At 35.3% G+C, this 21,865-nt stretch overlaps 1 protein-coding gene across 1 annotated transcript in view; it reads right to left on the bottom strand.

Moving 5' to 3' along the window:
- SPRED1 (sprouty related EVH1 domain containing 1) overlaps positions 1-21,865 on the bottom strand; it is a 112,858-nt gene that overhangs the window by 3,617 nt on the left and 87,376 nt on the right. The window contains exons 5-6 of the mRNA XM_070468982.1: positions 7,866-8,018; positions 1,898-1,999 (exon numbers count right to left, since the gene is read on the bottom strand). Coding sequence (XP_070325083.1) covers positions 1,898-1,999; positions 7,866-8,018 — 255 coding nt within the window. The remainder of the gene's footprint in view (positions 1-1,897; positions 2,000-7,865; positions 8,019-21,865) is intronic.

Genomic DNA, 21,865 nt, shown 5'->3' with positions numbered 1-21,865 from the left:
AAGCCATTCCTTAAAGCAAATGTCTTTCTCTTTATATATAAACATATTGTGGTTCTGGAGTACCCTGACTCATACAGATTTCAGTAGCAAGGAGTGGGATGCTGTGCTAATAGAAGTGTGGCAATGCCTTTGGAACTGGATAATGGGTAGAGGCTGAATGAGTTTTGAGGTGTGTGTTATAAAAAGCCTAGGTAATCGTGAAGAGAAGCTTGGTAGAAACACAAATGTTAAAGGCATTTCTGGTGAGGATCCTGGATGGAAACGATGAATACACTGTTGGACGCTGGTGGATAGATGACCCTTGTTATAAACTGGCAAAGAATGCAGGTGAGTTGTATTCTAGTGTTTCATGGAAGGCAGAATTTGTGAGTGATGGACTTGGGTATTTAGCAGAAATTTCTAAGAAAAGTGCTAAGGATACAGCCTGGTTCCTCTTTGCTGTTTATAGTAAAATATGAGAGGAAAGGGACAGACTGAAGTGTAACTTTAAAAACAAAATAGAACCAGAACTTGAAGCCCTGGAAAATTCTCAGGAATGACACTATCACCAAGGGAGTAGGGCCACTTCCCTCAAGGGCCCAGGGGAATTTTGCCTCAGGATGAATCAAACTGAGTCTCACTCACACTTGACTTAGATGGTATTTAGATGAGATCTTGGTGGTGCTACTGATAAAGAACCCACCTGCCAATGCAGAAGACATAAGATGTGGGTTCAATCTCTGGGTTGGAAGAATCGCTGGAATAGGGCATGGCAACCCACTCCAGTATTCTTGCCTGGAGAATTCCATGGACAGAGAAGACTGGTAGGCTCTAGTCCATAGGGTTGGACAAGACTGAAGTGACTTAGTATGCACACACTGGACCTAGAGATGGTACCAGAATGGCTTAAGTCTTTCAGAATGTTATGATGAAGTGAATATATTTTGCATGTGAGAAGAGGGACCAGAGGGTAGAACACTATGAGCTGAATTGTGTTCTTCCAATTTCATATGTTGAGGCCCCAACCCCCAGTATCTCAGAATGTGACTACATTTGGAAATAGAGCCTTTAAAAAAGTGATTAAACTAAGGCCCTTGGGGCAGGCCTTAATCCAGTTTGACTGGTGTCCTTATAAGAAAAGGATATTTGGACACACAGAGAGCGAGACACCAGAAATGTGTGTTAAAGAGAAAAAAAGGAACACAATCAGAAGGTGACCATTGACGAGCCAAGGAGAAAGGCCATGAAAGAACCCAAATGTATCCACACCTTGATCTTGGACTTCCAGTTTCTAGAACTGTGAGCAAATATATTTTTGTTGCTCAAGGCCCTCTGTCTGTGTTATTTTGTTATGACAGCCCTAAAAAACTAACACAAAGTATATGTATTCATGGTTTGGCTATACAAGTCTCTGAAAATGACTGAAAAGCACACCATACTCTCCCACCTTTCTGGTAGGCTGTTTCAGGCTGGGGGGGAAAGTACATCTTCCGGGCATAAATCAAAATGACCGTTCCCTTCATCCATACAAGTGACTAGTGTGACAAGACACAGTGACTAGTTTGTAAGTAAGCCTATGATTTAGACCAGGCTTCCAAACTTTCATTGTCCAGATATTTGGAATTGTGGCTAAAAAAATTCCATGTGTGGACTAAAGATGGAGTGATGGATGCAGAAAGTTACAACAATTCCTATTGGTGATAAACATACTGTGACAATCTCCCAGACTCAAACCAGAAATCTGGAGGAAATTTAAGTAATGAGGTTTAGAAGTATATATAAAAAATAAGTAAATTTATAACACTAAAAAATAATTCTAGTACAATTCAACTACATGGAGAATTAGAAAGACTGGAAATTTCACTTATATGTTAATTAGTTACATGCCAAATCAGAGGATAAAACTAAGATTTCTTACCTTATTTTGGGACTTCAGGCCTCCACATTCCTTGGGCATTTGCCGCTGTCCATATTCTATACTTCTGTCCTGAATGTCTAGGCCTGGATGACTGAACATTATCTAAAATACAAACAATTCCTAGTTAAGTGACAAAAGAACACATTTCTTATTTTGTTTTTAATGAAACTATATATGTGTATTTCAAAACTCCATAATCTATTAGTAGTAAGGTTTTTCAAAATGGTTTTAATAAAAAGCATTATTTGAGTCATCCTGTTTTTTTTAAACTCAAATCTTTCTCAACACATTTAAAATGAAATTTAAAAGTAGCACACACTTCACTTCTGGTTTCAGTTTCAGCGTGTAAGGAGCTTGAAGTTTCCATTCGGCTGCAGTTACAAGTAAAAAAAAAAAGCAGAATAACAACAAAAAACATCAACAACTCTTCTTAGATCCATGAGAGAGGAAGACAGGACAAACCCCACCCCTAAGACTGCAGAGACTCAAGAGTAGAGATCACCATGGAAACCAGTGTCAGGGTCGGGGGAGGGAATCTCAACTGTAATTGACAAACTGCTGGAGGCTCAGGATAGACAACTGGGAGTTTAACACTCCTAGGGACGTCCCCAAGCTTCTGTCAGGCTACCTCTAACAGCTCAACGAAGTTCCCACAGTAAATACCAGAAAAATCCCTGCATGCTCCCAGCACGGAGGGGGGAAGAACCATTATGAGGTGTGCTGGAGCACTCTCTGAGACAAGGCTTGTCCTCAGGAAACACAATGAACCACAGCTTGACCTACTATGGTATCATCAGAGTCAGGAGGGGCCATATACCCAACCCTCGTCATTTCAAACCACATGATCCACCTAAAGGGGGAAAAATATATATATATAATTGAAATGCACAATCCAGAGGGAAAGCCTTAGACTTAAAGACTGAGACCTAATCACAAACATAGAATGCTTTCTTTTCTCACACACTTTACCACTGTATCACTAAAGGCTTATTTACAGCAGTTCCTTTACCCAGCACATTATGTCTAGCAATCAAAAAAGTATTAAAAAACAAACCAAAAGGCAAATATATTTTCTGAAATGTCACAACAAGCATCAGAACCAGATATGACAGGGATATTGGAAACAGGAGACTAGGAATTTAAAACAACTATGCTGTTCTTTTGAAACATGTATATTATCTAGGGTGAAACAGATCACCAGCCCAGGTTGGGTGCATGAGACAAGTGCTCGGGCCTGGTGCACTGGGAAGACCCAGAGGGATCGGGTGGAGAGGGAGGTGGGAGGGGGGACCGGGATGGGGAATACATGTAAATCCATGGCTAATTCATTTCAATGTATGACAAAAACTACTGTAATGATGTAAAGTAATTAGCCTCCAACTAATAAAAATAAATGGAAAATGAAAAAAATAAAATAAAATAAAAATAAAAAATAAAAAATAAATAAAAAGACAAAAATCTAAAATAAAATAAAATAAAATAAAATAAAACAACTATGATCAATATGCTAAGCACTCTAATATATAAAGCAAGATAGAATGCAAAAACAAATGAGCAATGCAAACAGAGAGACAGAAATCCTAATAAAGAATACGACCACCCGCCCTGCCCCAAAGCTAGAGATCAAAAGCACTAAGAGAATGAAGAATACCTTTGATGAGCCTAGTAGACTGGACATGACTGAGTAAAAAACCTCTGAGTATGTGAATATAGCAATTTCCAAATTGAAAGGAAAGAGAACAAAAAGTGGGGAAAAAAAGAACAGAATATTTAAGAATGGTGGAAGAACTATAAAATGTGTAATTTTGTACATATACACAAGATAGAATGATCAGAAGAAGAAAAAAATGAAAATAACAAAGAAATATATGAAATAATAATGACTAAGAATTTACCCAAACTAATGTCAGATGTCAAGTCACAGATCCAAGAAGCTCAGGAAATATCAAGCAGGAAAATGACAAAGAAAAGAAAAGCATCTAAGCATATAATTTTCAAACTATAAAAAAAATAAAAGATAAAAAAATTCTGAAAGATGCCAGAGGAAAAATAATTTGCTTTTAAAGAATAATTACATTGGACTTCTTTGCAGAAACCATGTAAATAAGAAGAGTAAAGTGAAATAGTTAAAGTGGTAAAGAGAAAAAATCTTCCAACCTAGAATTCTGTATCCTATAAAATTATCCTTCAAAAGTGAAGGAAACTGGTGGCAATGTATTGGTGCAACCACTGTGGAAAAGAGTATGAAGGTTTCTCAAATAACTAAAAATAGAGCCACCATATGATCCAACAATTCCACTTCTGAGTAAATATCTGAAAGAAACAAAACCACTAACTCAAAAAGATAGACACACCCCAATATTCATGTGAAAGTTAAAGTTGCTCAGTTGTGTCCAACTCTTTGAAATCTCATGGACTACACAGTCCATGGAATTCTGAGGCCAGAACACTGGAGTGGGTAGCCCTTCCCTTCTCCAAGGGATCTTCCCGGCCCAGGGACTGCACCCAGGTCTCCCTCATTGGAGGCGGATTCTTTACAAGCTGAGCCACGAGGGAATGGTCATAGCAGCATTATTTACAATTGCCAAGATATGAAAACAACTTAAGTGTCCATCAACAGACAAATGGATAAGATGTGGTGTGTGCACGCGCGCACACACACACACACACAGGAATACTACTCAGTCATGAAAAAAAGAATAAAAATTTGACATGTGCACCAATATAGATAAACTTGGAGGGTTATTTCACTAAGTAAAATAAGTCAGGCAGAGAAAAACAAATACTATATGACATCACTTATATGTGGAATCTAAAAAATTTAACACAATATTGCATATAACAGAAAATAAACAGACTCACAGATACAGAAAACAAATGAGTGGCTATCAGTGGGGACAGGGAAGGGGTGGGAAACATGTGGGAAGGGGATTAAGAGGTATAAGCTATTATGTAAAAACACCTTAAATGAAAAAAAGATCAGTTTTTAAAAAGTGAGAGAGAAAGACTTAGGCAACAAAAATTTGAGGAAATTTCTTGCTGGCAGACCTGCCTTATAAGAAATGTTAACAGAGGTTTCCTTAGAGAGAAGGAAAATAACATAGGTCAGAAACTTGGATCTATATGACAATGGAAGAGCATTTTAGGAGAAACATGCGAAAATAATATAAACTTTTAATTTTCTTATTCTTAATTGAGCTAAGAGAGAGGTTTGCTCAAAAATCAGCATATATTTACATACCTATACATATACAGGTATACGTATATAAAGTGAAATGGTGACAGCAATGATCGAAGAGATAGAAGGAGGAATAAGGATTACTGCTAATATAGAGTTCACCCACTATCTGTAAAGCAGTTTAGTGTTGTTAAAGGAAAAGTAAATGAATGAAGTATACTATACCATGCTGCTGCTGCTGCCAAGTTGCTTCAGTCGTGTCCAACTCTATGCGACCCCATAGACAGCAGCCCAGTAGGCTTCCCCATCCCTGGGATTCTCCAGGCAAGAACACTGGAGTGGGTTGCCATTTCCTTCTCCAATGCATGAAAGTGAAAAGTGAAAGTGAAGTCGCTCAGTCATGTCCGACTCTTAGCGACCCCATGGACTGCCACCTACCAGGCTTCTCCGTCCATGGGATTTTCCAGGCAAGAGTACTGGAGTGGGCTGCCACTGCCTTCTCCGAATATACCATGCTACCACTTGTGAAAAGAAAATACAAGTACAGACAGGGGGAGCTTCAAAGCAAGGAAAATTACCAGTGATAAAGAAGGGCATTATTAAAAAAAAAAGGGGGGGGTGCATTATATAATACAGGGGTTAAATTCCCCAAGAAGACATAACAATCTTTAATGTGTACGTGCTTAACAACACAACATCAAGTTACATGAGGCAACAACTGGTAAAACTGCGAGGAAATGGATATACCACTTACCATAGCTGGAAACTTCAATATCCCTCTCCCAGAAATGGACAGACTCAGCAAGCAGAAAATCAGTAAGCAAAGAGTTGAACTAAACAACACTTTCAAACAAGTGGATACAATGACATCTAAAGAAAACTTCATCTAACAAGAGCAGAATACGTATTTTCTCAAGCTTACATGAAACATTAACCAAGACAGACCAGTCTGGGACATAAAACAGACCTTAAAAAACTTAAAAGAGTAGAAATCATACAGTGTGTGTTCTCAGACCACAGAGGAATTAAACTAGAATTCAACAAGAGGATACCTGGAAAATCCCCAAATGAGTAGCAGTTAAACAACACAGTTCTAAACACAAGGGTCAAAGAAGAAATCTCAAGAGAAATCAAAAGTATTTTGAACTAAAAAGAAATGAAACACAACTTATCAAATGTTGTGGGATACAATGATAGTAGTGCACAGAAGGAAATTTATAGCATTGAATATATTTTTAGCAAAGAAGATCTAAAATTAATAATCAAAGTTTCTACCTTAATTGTTCAAACTACCACACAATCACATTCATCTCACACACTAGCAAAGTAATGCTCAAAATTCTCTAAGCCAGGCTTCAATGGTACATGAACCATGAACTTCCAGATATTTAAGCTGGATTCGGAAAAGGCAGAGGAACCAGAGATCAAACTGCCAACATCTGCTGGATCATCAAAAAAGCAAGAGAGTTCCAGAAAAACATCTACTTCTGCTTTGTTCACTATGTTAAAGCCTTTGACTGTGTGGAACACAACAAACTGTGGAAAATTCTTCAAGAGATGGGAATACCAGACCACCTGACCTGTCTTCTGAGAAATCTGTATGCAGGTCAAGAAGCAACAGTTAGAACTGGACATGGAACACCAAACTGGTTCCAAATTGGGAAAGGAGTACATCAAGGCTGTATATTGTCACCCTACTTATTTAACTTATATGCAGAGTACATCATGAGAAATGCTCGGCTGGATGAAGCACAAACTGGAATCAAGATTGCTAGGAGAAATATCAATAATCTCAGATATGCAGATGACACCATCCTTATCGCAGAAAGCAAAGTAAAGAGTTTCTTGATGAAAGTGAGTGAGTGAAAACGTTAACTTAAAACTCAACATTGAGAAAACTAAGATCATGGCATCTGGTCCCATCACTTCATGGCAAATAGATGGGGAAACAGTGACAGACAATTTTTCTGGGCTCCAGAATCACTGCAGATGGTGACTGCAGCCATGAAATTAAAAGATGCTTGCTCCCTGGAAGAAAAGCTTATGACCAACCTAGACAGCATAACAAAAAGCAGAGACATTACTTTGCCAACAAAGGTCCATCTAGTCAAAGCTATGGTTTTTTCAGTAGTCATGTACGGATTGACAGTTGGACTATAGAGAAAGCTGAGCACCAGAGAATTAATGCTTTTGAACTGTGGTGGTGGAGAAGACTCTCCAGAGCCCCTTGGACTATAAGGAAATCCAACCAGTCCATCCTAAAGGAAATCAGTCCTGAATATTCACTGGAAGGACTGATGCTGAAGCTGAAACTTCAATACTTTGGCTACCTGATGCAAAGAACTTACTCATTGGAAACGACCCTGGTGCTGGGAAAGATTGAAGGCGGGAGGAGAAGGGGACAATAGAGGATGAAATAGTTAGATGGCATCACCAACTCGATGGATATTAGTTTGAATAAGCTCCAGGAGTTGGTGATGGAGAGGGAAGCCTGGATGCTATAGTCCATGGGGTCACAAAGAGTCAGACACGACTGAGAGACTGGACTGAACTGAACTGCACCTTGGGAAATGAGAAATAGAAGATTCAATCAAAGCAAGGTAAAGAAAAGAAACAATAAGAATTAGTGTAGAAATCAATGAAATTGAAAGCAGGAAATTAACGGAGAATATTGATGAAACCAAAAACGAGTTCTTTTAACAAGATCCACAAAAGTGGTAAGCTTCTAATCAGGTTTCTAGTCAGATTTATTGGAAAAGACCCTGATGCTGGATAAGATTATTTTCTCACCTGATTTGCTTGGCTTCGCAGGTAGACACTTCTGGCATTCAGACCTTCAAAGGGAGAAGGTCTTGAGCTTCTGTAAGGCTCACTGGTAACCACGGTATCTTGATGGAAAAGATGATCTTTCACTAGAGAACTGGAAGTATCTTCTTCAGCTGCCTAATGGGAACAATCCCCAACTCATTAGTTGCCAGAATATGAAAACAACAACAAAATAAAATACCTTCATTAGCAAGAATTCAGCAAGTTGGTCAATACGTAGCACCATCACTCTGTATAGCAGTTCCCCAAAATCAAATGTACATTATGAAGCCATGTCAAAATAAAAGAATATGAATTAAAAAAAAAACACTCAACTTTATGATTAAAATGGACCATCTTACAGAAAACAATATAGGATGAATCAGAAGGCTAACCATGCCATGTGAGAGATATATCTGATTATAGTAAAGCTGTTAACTAAAAGTAATATGTACACAGAAAGTGAAGAAATTATGAGGAAGAAAATGCAAATCAGTAAAATTGTTACTTTGAAAATTTTCTGTAAAAACTGTTTTGTACACAGTACCAAGGACTGTACTGTATGATACGAGGGATCAAAGAAGGAAGATAGTAGTCTATGATCTTGTTCAGTAAGGGAATGAATTAATTAGCCTGAATTTATGGATTACTTAGAAGGATTAAAATCATATACAAGACTTAGGGAAGGAGATATGTCAATCAATGACAGTCACGAATGAAATGCTTTGAAATTTCATAAACAATATTTCTGTGAAATAAATACTGAATAAGTGAAACTTAGCACATTAGAAAACATAAAGTCCTGAGAAGGTTTCTTTTCTTTTAAGAAACGAGATAACTACTTGCCATTATTTTTCCCATTAGTATACAGTTATCTGGGAAGAAACAGTGACAACCAAGTAAAATGACAGTAATACTTTTACTGCCTCATAAAATATTTATAGTAATCATAAAGGGCTAATATTTTTAAAAGGAGAAACCTTTACAATCTATTTTATAAAAATAAAAAACATTAAAATTTGGCTTATTTTAAAATTAAACAATAAAACTCATTAAATGGCAAGATATTATAAATTTATAAATGCACATAATGGCCCTTGCTCTGAAACAAAGTAGTTCTGTGACATTTTATTTCTCTGGAACTCAGTTTTTCAATTATTAAATAATTACAATTCCTATACAGTTTTATTACATGGAGTATTGTAAGGATTTAGGGAGATAATATATATGAAAATGCTCTGAAAACTAAAAGCTGCTATTTTATCAGGAAGTAGTCAATTAAACTTTAAAAATGTTTCTGAGGATCTACTGTCTACTGAAAACTAACTGTGTCAAACCCAGTTAATTGCTATTTTTATATAGTTTTCCTAATAGTTGTCCCCTGTGTTATGACAATGCTCAGTTACTCCAAAGGAGTTGGCTAGATAATGGTATCCAGCAAACATTCTTTCAAAATGCATGATAAAAGTTGAGAATAATAAAAAAAAATTCAGGAAATGTATTTGTTCCATAGAGTTTTCAAAATAAATGACCCAAGTAACTGTCAAAAATCATAAACAACTTGAACAGAAGAAAACAAGAACAACAAAAAGGTTTGGAGAAAGGGCCTAGGTTGAAACCCTGTCTTATCCATCTAGGGTATAAAATTTAAGCAGCTGACTTTTCTAAATCACAATTCCTTTTTATTATAAACTGGGTACAATATTTGTATTAAAAATCTCAGGGTCAGCTGAGATACTCAAAGAGATTAAAAACTATAAATAATCACAAACTGTGGTGTTAGTCGTAGGATAGGAATGGTCATAAAGTAATTACGCTTTTTATGGTGACAACTATTTGGATCAGGTCATCTTTACTGCATTCTAATCTAATAAGTCATTTAACAATTGTATTGTAAATTAAAACTTACTTAAAAATATGTATCTGAACAAATGTAAAATGGTTTCATGACCCAGTGTTTTACTGTATGACTTAGGTTAATTATACTTATATTCTGTACATTAAACAGTAAATAATTTCTTTTTGATTAAAAACATTTTTAAAGGGAAACATAAAAGGCATTATTTCATTATCAAACAAAAATGTGAGTGATAGTTGGGTAATAAATGATTTAGTTCAACTATTAAATGCTTACCAAAATACATGTAATTAACCTATTAGAATTATTTCATACTACACAGTAAACTTACAGCTATACACCTAAATGTGTTTCAGTTAATAAAATAACTAAAACATCTTTCAGGAGTCTGATAAAACAAATAAACCATCACTGTTTGAAAATGTACAGTCCACAATCTACAATAAGGGATATACTATCTGTGAATTGTGAGAAACTAACATTTGTAGAGAAACTTTAACAGAAAAAGGGCATTTTTCTATTACTCAACTGTATCTCTTTCATTAAGTTTAAATTTAGATATATGTTAAGCTGACAAAGTTTAAAAAAAAAAGTGGTGATAGGAGAATGGTCATTCTCATTCACTGCTAATTCCATACATAGGAGTAAAATCTGGGCCAACCATTTCTGAAAAGCAATTTTAATAAAATATATCAAAAGCTTTAAAAACATGCATACATTTTGACCATTTACTCGATCTAGTAAAGAAAAAAAATGTATTAAATGGAAAGAGCTTTAGGCATAAAATATTCTCAGAAAATTTTTTAATAGTAAAAATGAAGAAACAACTTTAATGTCCCAAATTAAGGGGATGGTTATGTAAATTATGGTATGTCCACTTAACATAATGAGTGCTCATTTGAAGTCAGACTTATGAATAGTATCTACATTGTGGAGAATTACTTAATGCTAAAAAGTCCGTATATAAAATTTTATTTATACTGTTTTAAGTGTGAAAAGATAAAAGATTTAAAGGATATAAAATGAATGCTAATTCTATTTCTGAGTATGATTATGAACACTTTTCTAATTTTCAAGAGCTTGTTCACTTTTTATAAGGTGGGTTTCTTTTAAAATCTAAGTATATACTTCTCCCTTTATTTTAATGTAAAATCACAGTATTTTAAAATATAACACAATTGTATTCTATCAAAATATTCAAGTAATTCAATTAACTAATGAACCAGTCTAAGTAGATTCCCTCCCCCTCCACCCCCGCCACTCTGTATCTGAAATAATACTGAGACATTGTTCAAGCCTTGTTTCATACCCTTCAGATTCAGGCAGAACATCTCTTTTGGTCAATAAAATAATCAATCTTCAAAAACGAGCTAAAATTCTGATTGTTTTTCAAATCCATTTTCTCTTCTCCATACCCACTTAGCTGCTCTCTTAATGCAAGCTCTCATTATCTTCTTTGCCTCTCTTATTTTAGCAGGTTTCTAAATGATTGCCTCGTGAAAGTTTAGGCATGCAAATTTGTTGGTTTTCCTACTCAGAATCCTTATAAGGTATCCAATTATCAAAGTTCTATTGGGGAGCCCTATACACACTGGAAAATAGAGGGCAGAGAATCATTATTGTCTGAGGAATGCTATCATAAGATAAACAATTTATGCAATCCATAGAAATGGGCTCTCTCACCCTAGCAGCACTGAGATACAAGATAAAGTCCAGTTTATTTCATAGGAAAAAGAAACATAATAAATACATGAAAAGATGGTGGACTTCAATTAAAGATTTAAAACTATGATGCCAATCTTTTATACAGACTAGAAAGGATGGAAAATATACATAATAATACTCGATACTGGGAAGGGTATAGAGAAACAATATTTTGTACTGTTGGTGAGAGTGCAATTCTTCTTTGAGAAACTTTTATACAGATACATACATAAACAAATAATCATCTTAGCACTCTTTTTTAACAAAAAAAGATAAGAAAAAAGAAAATATTCTATGGCTGTATGACCATGGGACTGATTAAAAATTTATGATCTATATATGATAAATTCTAAAAGCCATTAAAAAGATTTGTATGCAGTACTCACAAGAATTGCTAAATGAAAAAAAGCTAGGTATACAATTGTTAATATGACATGATCCTATTTGTCAAGTTGAAAGGATAAATAGATATTTTAAAATTTTATCAGTATAAGGAAGGATATACACCAAACCACTGACATTTCTTTTAGGAAATATTTTATATAAAGGGCTACAGACATAATAACATAAAGACAACCTATAGACAAAATAACATAAAAACATTAATACAACAATAGCATCCCCTATCTATACCACTTAGATAGGAAAATATTATCTTGAAGTAGTTGTTTATTGTCCAATTTCTTATGCTTCTGTACAGTTTTAACACACAAATACTATTTCTAAACAATATTTAGTTACAGATGTTTCTGGATTTTGACTGATACCATGCTACTTGGGACATTATGGAACCTGCTTTTGTTGCTCAACTTTTTTGCACGAAATTTATTCATGTTGACATATGTAGCAATAGCTCACTCATTTTTACTTGGAGTGTTGACAGCTAACATATATTAAGCATTTTCTATGTATCAGACATTGTCTCAAGTACTTTACATGATTTAATTCATTTAATCCTCAAAACAACCCTTCAAGGTAGTTGGCATTATTTTGTCTCTACTCCACAAGAAGAAATTAAAGCTTAAAGAGATTATGTAACTTGCCTAAGATAAAACACTTAATTTTTTGCTATTTCAAACAACAGTGCTAAGAACATTCTTCTACAGGCCTCATGATACACATTTAAAAGAATTTTTCTGGTACCTATACCATAGGTAGAGATGCTAGAATTATAAGACTCATGTATGCTCTGATTTATAAAATAAAAATTATTTTCCAAGGTGATTTTAACAATTTACATATCCACAAACAATGTTCTACATTCTAAGACTAGGCATTATCACAACTTTCTTATTTATAGATATGCTATTTAATTTCTATAATAATGAACTAGGCCCCACTAAAACTTAGTGTTTTCTTTACATGAACAAGAAATTTTGAGAATGAACAAAAGCACTAACAAATGTAAGTATAGATTTGTCACTTTACCATGGTTCCTACTCCATGGTTTTACAATCACTTTCTGTTTAAGATTACTTACTACCCTGTTTCTCTCCAGGACAATCTGACATTTCACAATTCTGATTCTCTGTACATGTCATTTCCTCTGCCCACAAAGACTATATTCTATTTTCTACTAGAAAAACTCCTTTTCAGAGTTTGGGATTAACATATATACACTACTATATATAAAAGAGATAAACAACAAGGACGTACTACATAGCACAGGGAACTCTAGTCAATATTCTATAATCACCTATATGGGAAATGAATCTAAAAAAAGAATGGATATATGTCTGTTAACCCATGATTTAATTCATTTAATCCTTTCAACAACCCTTCAAAGTACTTGGCATTATTTTGTCTCTACTCCCCAAGAAGAACTAACTAATTAAAGAGATTACATAACTTGCTTAAGATAAAACACTTAATTTTTTGTCAAACTCATAAGAAAAAGATTGTCATTTTATAAAAAGATTTGTACTATTTTTTATTAAAATTAATAAAAGCCAAAACATTTTTAAAAATTTGGATAAGAGTAGAAAAGTAAAAAGTATTCTGGCTAACTTTTGAATTTTTTAATTGGATTATAACTCTTTAGAAGTAGCAATTAACTACAGGAATAGGGCTATAACCTCAAGTTAGGTGGTGGAAAATCTTCCACAAGAGCAGAAAATTTAATATATGAAAGCCACAAAAAATGTACATACATTTGCACAATCTTCATCTTTTAAAAAGTTGTCTATAGCAGTAACATACATCCAATGCTTTTAGTACATTGGCTCCTCTGTATTATCTAAAAAGCAAACTATGCCAATATTTAACGTACAATGGAGACCTCTTCACTCTCAGAGGCTTGTATAGTAATTACTTTATGGTTGCTCACAGATCATTTAGCTTTTTCTTTCTCTAAGACTAATATAGCAATTTTTGTGTGCAGAGGCAAAAGGATGCAGTATAAATTAATAATTTCAGCTGTAGCTCTCAATTAGAACATAAGTCTAGAAGACAGTTGTAGAGAAAATAAATACAGATTTTGCCTTTTTCTTCCTTTTGTCCTATCTCCCTAAATTAATTCTGAGGCAGAGAAAACAGCGTTGTTCTGCAAACTTTTTAAAATGTATTGTTCCCAATAAATAATCTAGTGTGAAGAAAGGTGGTTAAATGATTATTACAGTCTATCAACTGCTCCAAACTTTAATTATTATATATCACAAATCACAGGTCTGAGTGTGTGTCTGGGTCATATCTAAGAGAAGTTTTAAATAATTATACTACTAGTTTATTTTAGCATGATGGAAAAAAATAGAAATGTTCTTTGATAAAGAAATCTTTCATTTTGGGCTTCCCAGGTGGCACTAGTTGGCCAACTGCCAATGCAGGAGACAGAAGAGACAAGGGTTTGATCACTGGATCCAGAAGATTACCTGGAGAAGGGCGTGACAACCCACTCCAGTGCTCTTGACGGGTGAAATCTCATGGACAGAGAAGCCTGGCTGGTTATAGTCCTCAGGGTCACAAAGACCAGGACACAACTTAGCAATTGAGCACTGAGCACATGCAAACTTAGAAAGCAGAGAGACGGGGAATAAATTACTAATAATTCTACAAGCCCGATAAAATTACTATTTATACTTGATGTAGTACCCAGTAGCAATGCATTTTAGATTTGACCACAAATGTCTCCTGTTCCCTAGATTTCTTTTAATTATTTTTCATTAGTTTAAGGGATAAACTAACCTTGAATTTTTAATTTTACAAGCCTATGAGCTTTGTCTTAAAACATTAATAGCATATATAGTATTTTGTTTAGGCAATCTGAACAGTTATCAGTGATGAAATAATATGGAAGGAATATGAGAAAAGTACCAAGATACAATGTCCAGCAAAAACAAGAAAAACAAGTTCAACCTAGATTAATCAACTGAAATACTAAACTATCTTTTCTTTTTATTTTTTAAAAAATTTGTCTATTTTTAAATTGAAGGATAATTGCGTTACAGAACTTTGTTGTTTCTTGTCAAACATCAATATGAATCAGCCATAGGTGTACGAAAAAAGTTAGGTTTGGCTTAAAAGTAGTATTAAGTGTTCAGCGATTGTTCATTGTCTGTAAATCTGTTTCTTAGTTAATAGGTAGGCTGTAGTTGCACAGTTCCCACAAACTATAAAAATTTTTAGACAATCCTTTAGTTGCTGAATATATTTTTAGGATTTTATCCTAAGGTCACACTCAGAAATACCAACAAAAATTAATCTATATGACCATGGAAACTAAGTAAATGTTCAAAGAAACATGAATGGTTAAACAAACTGTAGTATAGTTACATAATATAATGGCTAAATTCAAGGTCTCTGAAATCAGACTGTGTGGGTTCAAATTCTATGATTTTTTACTACTTAAATTCCAATCACCACACTCTCTACTGTTACCAATAGAAACCAAAATCTGATCAAAGACACAATCAAAATGGAGAAGAGATTGATTCTAATGGTGATTTTCAGTTAGTTCAGTTCAGTCACTCAGTCTTGTCCGACTCTTTGCGACCCCATGGACTGTAGAATATGAGGTTTCCCTGTCCATAACCAACTCCTAGAGCTTGCTCAAACTCATCTCCATTAAGTCAATGATGTCATCCTACCATCTCATTCTCTGCTGTCCCCTTTTCCTCCTGCCTTCAAACTTCCCCAGCATCAGGATCTTCTCCAATCAGTCAGTTCTTCACATCAGGTGGCTTCAGCTTCAGCATCTGTCCTTCCAATGAATATCCAGGACTGATCTCCTTTAGGATTGACTGGTTTGATACCCTTGCAGTACAAGGAACTCTCAAGTCTTTTCCAACACCACAGTTCAAAAGCATCAATTCTTTGGTGCTCAGTTTTCTTTACGGTCCAACTCTCACACCCATACTTGAACTGGGAAAAAACATAGATTTAACTAGACGGGCCTTTGTCAGTAATGTAATGTCTCTGCTTTTTAATATGCTGTCTAGGTTTCTTATAACTTTTCTTCCGAGGAGCAAGCGTCTTTTAGCTTCATGGCTGCAGTCACCATCCAGGGTGATTTTGGAGGCCAAGAAAATAAAGTCTGTCACTGTTTCCATTTTTTCCCCATCTATTTGCCAGACAGTGATGGGACTGGATGCCATGATCTTCGTTTTCTCAATGTTGAGTTTTAAGCCAGTGTTTTCATTCTCCTCTTGCACTTTCATCAAGAGGTTCTTTAGTTCCTCTTCACATTCTGCCATAAGGGTGGTCTCATCTGCACAACTAATGGTATTCATATTTCTGGCGGCAACACTGATTCCAGCTTGTGCTTCATCCAGCCTGGCATTTCGCATGAGGTACTCTGTGGCTCAGCTGGTAAAAAATTCGCCTGCTATGCTGGAGACCTGGGTTCAATCCCTGGGTAGGGAAGATACCCTGGAGGCTACCCACTCCAGTATTCTGGCCTGGAGAATTCCATGGACTGTATAGTTCACGGGGTCGCAAAGATTTGGACACAGCTGAGTGACTTTCACTTCACTTCACTCTGCATATAAGTTAAATAAGTAGGATGACAATATACAACCTTGACATACTCCTTTCCCAATTTGGAACCAGTCTGTTGTTTCATGTCCAGTTTTAACTGTTGCTTCTAATTCTGCATACAGATTTCTCAGAGGGCAGGTAAGGTGGTCTGGTATTCCCATCTCTTTAAGAATTTTTCCACAGTTTGGTGTCCACACAGTCAAAGGCTTTACTGTAGTCAATGAAGCAGATGTTTTTCTAGAATTCTCTTGCTTTTTCTAGATCCAATGGATGTTGGCACTTTGATCTCTGGTTCCTCTGCCTTTTCTAAATCTAGCTTGAACATCTGGAAGTTCACGGTTCACATACTGTTGAAGCCCAGCTGGGAGAATTTTGAGCATCACTTTGCTAGCATGTAAGATGAGTGCAATTGTACAGTAGTAGTTTAAACATTCTTTGGCATTGTCTTTCTTTGAGACTGGAAGGAAAACTGACCTTTTCTAGGCCTGTGGTCACTCCTGAGTTTTCAAAACTTGCTGGCATATTGAGTGCAGCACTTTCACAGCATCATCTTTTAGGATTTGAAATAGCTCAACTGGAATTCCATCACCTCCACTAGCTTTGTTCGTAGTGATGCTTCCTAAGGCCCACCTGACTTCGTATTCCAGGATGTCTGGCTCTAGGTGAGTGATCACACCATCGTGGTTATCTAGGTCATAAAGATCTTTTTTGTATAGTTCTTCTGTATATTCTTGCCATCTCTTAATATCTTCCGTTTCTGTCAGGTCCATACCATTTCTGTCCTTTATTGTGCCCACCTTTATGTGAAATGTTCCTTTGGTTTCTCTAATTTTTTTGAAGAGATCTCTAGTTTTTCCCATTCTATTGTTTTCCTCTATTTTTTTGCACTGATCGCTAAGGAAGGCTTTCTTATCTCTCCTTGGTATTCTTTGGAACTCTGCATTCAAACGGGTGTATCTTTCCTTTTCTCCTTTGCCTTTAGCTTTTCTTTCTTCAGCTATCTGTAAGGCCTCCTCAGACAACTATTTTGCCTTTTTGCATTTTGTTTTCTTGGGGATGGTCTTGATCACTGCTTCCTATACAATGTCACAAACCTCCATCCATAGTTCTTCAGGCACTCTATCAGATCTAATCCCTTGAATCTACTTGTCACTTCCACTGTATAACTGTAACGGATTTGATTTATGTCATACCTGAACGGTCTAGCGGTTTTCCCTACTTGGTATTTGAATACAACAGAAAAACTTAGGCAGAATTACCCAAAATCTTTAAAACAGCAATTACCTCTGGGGTAGGGATAAATGATTTCTGATTTCTTCTTTATAGTTTTCTAACTATCCAAATATTCTACATGAAGTTTAAGAGTCAAGAAAAAAATCAAGACAAACATTATGCAAAAAGATTATATACAGTTTTTCCCCCTTGTTAGTAATTAAATAAAACTCAGTCTAAAATACACAAAGGTTACAGGTACTTCAAGTAAGATGGTGAGGGGGTCACAGTAATATAAAATCCATTTTGCTAGTTCTAATAATTAACTTAATTTTCAGATATACAAGGGGCTTCCCTTGTAGCTCAGTTGGTAAAGAATCTGCCTGCAGTGCTGGAAACCCGGGTTCGATCCCTGGATTGGGAAGATCCTCTGGAGAAGGAAATCACAACCCACTCCAGTATCCTTGCCTGGAAAATCTCATGGACAAGAGGAGCCTGCTGGGCTGCAGTCCATGGGGTCGCAAAGAGTTGGGCACGACTGAGCGACTAACACTTACTTTCAGATATAGAGCCATGTTAAAGTGCTACCACCTTTGAAAATGGATGCATGAACAATTCATATGCTCCTTAATGAGGCAAGTTTTATGGGCCGTTACCAACCTAGCATGTCTGAACAGTAAGAGCTGTTACAACTAATAACTCTGGTTGGAAAAACAATTTAAAATTATCTTAAGGCAAATGTAAGCTAGCATTAAAACAAAAAAAAGTCCCACCTTAACTGGCTTATTAAAATAGTGAAAGAAACCAAATGAAAAGAAAGAACACTCATACCTTACTACTGCTTGGGGTTTTTTGTTTTTTTAAAAACACCTTAGTTTTGAAGACTTTTCTTCAATAAACTTTTCCTAAGTGCCAGCCATGTATATGGTCAACACTGTACTAAACATTAGGGATAAAAGATGAGCAAGACATGATTTTAAATCCAAATAATGATGCTCTGACACCCTTAAAGACATATACAAAAGAGAAAGGTAAATACCTTTGCAGTGATTTACAATATTGATGAAGATAACTGCTGAAAGCTCAAAGTTGTCTACTGTAAATAATCAAATGTTTAGTGTAGTTATTAGAACAAAACAGCTACCCAAATCTTTATAGAGCAAATTAATAAATATTCAAAATGGAGAGGATTCCCACTCTGATATTTCAAGTCTTAACAACATTTATGATATAACTGTAACAGTTATTTTCTTGGGGTTAAAAAGATAGTGGGTTATTCTTTTGATGCCATTAATGCCATTATTAGTTACCTTTGCAAATAATTACTAATAAAGTAAACCTAACATAACCACTATCATAAACTACAGTTAACCTGCACTCAAAATAAATTCAAAATGTTTATGTATGTCAAGTCCATTGGAGAATTATGAAACTTTATTCCTAATAAGGTGGCTAACTTAGTTAGAATACTTTATAACATTCAATACATTGCAAAGTAAGAATGAGGTACTTGAAAACTGGCATGACAGTAAACTTAAGACTTTCGTCAGTTTAATTCCGGAAGTTGATTCTTTTCAAAAATTTCACATTTCACTAGCCTCTCAGTATCCTTCAAATCCTTTTGGTATAAATTAAAGTTAATATATCACATATACATCATCAGACTCAGAATTTTTTTTAAACTAATACGAAGTGATGTTTTTCCTACCCGAACATACTTTTAGTTATAAAGGCATTATCAAACCAAGATGTAATACAATCTTCTTTTGAAAGATGGAATTTAGCCTAAGGTAGATGTATACCTAAAGAAGTATGGGAGTAAGATAAAATGAACTTGACTATAAATGTTAGCTTTCATTCTAATCATCTTCCTTTTCTGCTTATGCACTGGTTAGCTATGGCTGCATAATAAATTACCACAAAGAACATTTACTATCTGATAGCTTCTTTAAGTGAGAAATTTGGGAGCAACTTAGCTGTTCACTAACAGGAATAAGTACATTTCCTCTCTCTCATTCTGAGGACCTGTGAAATAAAGAGAGAAATTATCTGCCCCACATACAACTAAAATACAATAGCAGGACAGGCAGAGGATAACTGCTATAAAACCTTCTGATTCAAAGTAAGAGAAAATGGAGTTGCTGATCCAAAGTAATTCTCTAATCAAGTTGGGAATATGTTAGAAGTTCCTTGAATATGGGAATAATTCTCCAAAGCCCTTGGCTCAGCCCTTTGAGATTTTGGTTCCATGTCTGAGTTATCTTCCCATTTTATGAAAGGCAGTCAAATTTTACATGTACAACACATTTTTAAACCTGCTTTCTGCCAGCAGAATTTTGGGGATCTAAGGGGCCACTCCTTAGGTTGGTGATATTTTTGCTAATTAACTCTTTTGAAAACTTTGTAGGTCTCTTGTGAATCTTACCAAGCTTCACTCTGTTAAGACAAAAAGCATAGTCATAAATCTGACTTAAACTCTTCTCTACTTCAAATTTCTGCTAAGATCACCCTTAATCTGCTGTAACCCCTCTTACTTTGATTAAAAGGTTCTCTGTGGCTCACCTTACATCTTTCTGATTATATAGAAAAGATGTTAACAAAGGATTTTATAGTCAAAACACTGGCTTTATCTTTAGACAAACTTATCTGAGTGCTCTAGACTTATCTCTGCCTGGAAGCCAAGTCTTAATTTTAGCATAGTTCAACATATTGAGAGGATGAGAATTTTCAAAACCAGCAAGTCCTGCTTCTTTTTTTGTCTGTTTGCTTAGGAGTCCTTCCTAAGCCTGTTTCTGCCAACTTCTCTTTTATCAATAAGCAGAACATTTTCTATTTCACGTGTCAGTATAGGTGACAGTATTGCTCCACTTTCTGCTACTATATAACAGTGATTTCCTTTCTTAGTTTCCAATATGGTTTTCTTCATTTTCACTTCAGTCCTCCTCAGCAGTCTCTTCAAAGGCCTAACATTAAGCTTCTATCTACTGTCCTCAAGTTCAAATTATATGCCACATTTTAAAGTGCTTGTTATGGCAACATTCCATTATGGATAGCAAAATCTGTATCAGGAACAGATTATCCCAAAACCTAAAGTCTTAAAATGACATTTATTATTTTAGTTTCTCTAGGTCATGAATTAATGAACAGTTTAACTAGGTGGTTCTGACTCACATTCCCTACAGAAGTTACGGTTAAGACATTACCTATGACTGCAGTCATCTGAAGTCTCATTTGGGGGTGAATGACCTGCATCCAAGATGGCTCATGAACATGTTTATTGTCACAAAGCTTCAGGTTGCCTACCTCTGGAAATCATCCTCTTGTCATTCTTACCATATGTTTTCTGTTAAGTAACAACCCACCAAGTATAGCACCTTCTCAAAGGGAGAAGAATCAGATTCCACCAAAAGGAATATAATTTAAGAATCTATTTTAAAAACATCAAAGTAAGTAAAAACCAAGAATTAAAATTTGACATAAAAATTGCTCTTTGTAAAACTACATTTAAGTGGAAGCCTATTTTACAGTCTCTAGTGACAATGCAAATTTTCTACTTTATTATGAAAATAAAAACCAAGCAAGTGCTTAGGGGTCTAATGAAGATAAAATATAAATAACTGCTTCAGGGGTGCCTGTGTAACCTGCTGCACTGGGGGCAATCAAGAGACTCTACTATGAAGCAGAGACTCCAAGAAGCCAGCAACAGAATAACTACTCTTCTTGCTTTGGTTATACAGTTAATTCTCTTCACTAGGCTCCTCCTTTCTATTTCTGGGCTTCCCTGGTGGCTCAGGGGGTAAAGTGTCTGCCTACAATTTAAGAGACCTGAGTTCCATCCCTGGGTCGAGAAGATCCCCTGGATCCCTTTCTATTTCTAAATTTTCACTTTTTTTTTTTTTTTGCCTCTGTGATAAATTTATTATTCTTCATTCATATCTTGCCCATTTTACTACTCCATACCAAAGACTTGACATATGTGGCACTAGAAGGAAATGATTATGAAAATAAGACAATGGTTTTTACAAAACCATTGACTGTGATATGTGCAAAGTCTGCAAATAAATCCTGCAGAAGTTATTCCTCTATACAATGTCATATGTAGAAATGAAGCAAAACCAAAGCAGAATGTTAAAAAAAAACCTCCTTTAATAGATGAATTTTAATTAAATTCACTCTCTTCATAGGGAGCAATTCAGAAAATGCTTCCCCATTTCCAGCCCCATATTTTCTTTGATTGCTG

The sequence above is a fragment of the Odocoileus virginianus genome, chromosome 6 (assembly GCF_023699985.2).
Source record: "Odocoileus virginianus isolate 20LAN1187 ecotype Illinois chromosome 6, Ovbor_1.2, whole genome shotgun sequence".
Taxonomy (NCBI): Eukaryota; Metazoa; Chordata; class Mammalia; order Artiodactyla; family Cervidae; genus Odocoileus; species Odocoileus virginianus.
The sequence above is the reverse complement of the archived record's forward strand: the minus strand, read 5'-3'. Positions and strand labels throughout refer to the sequence as shown.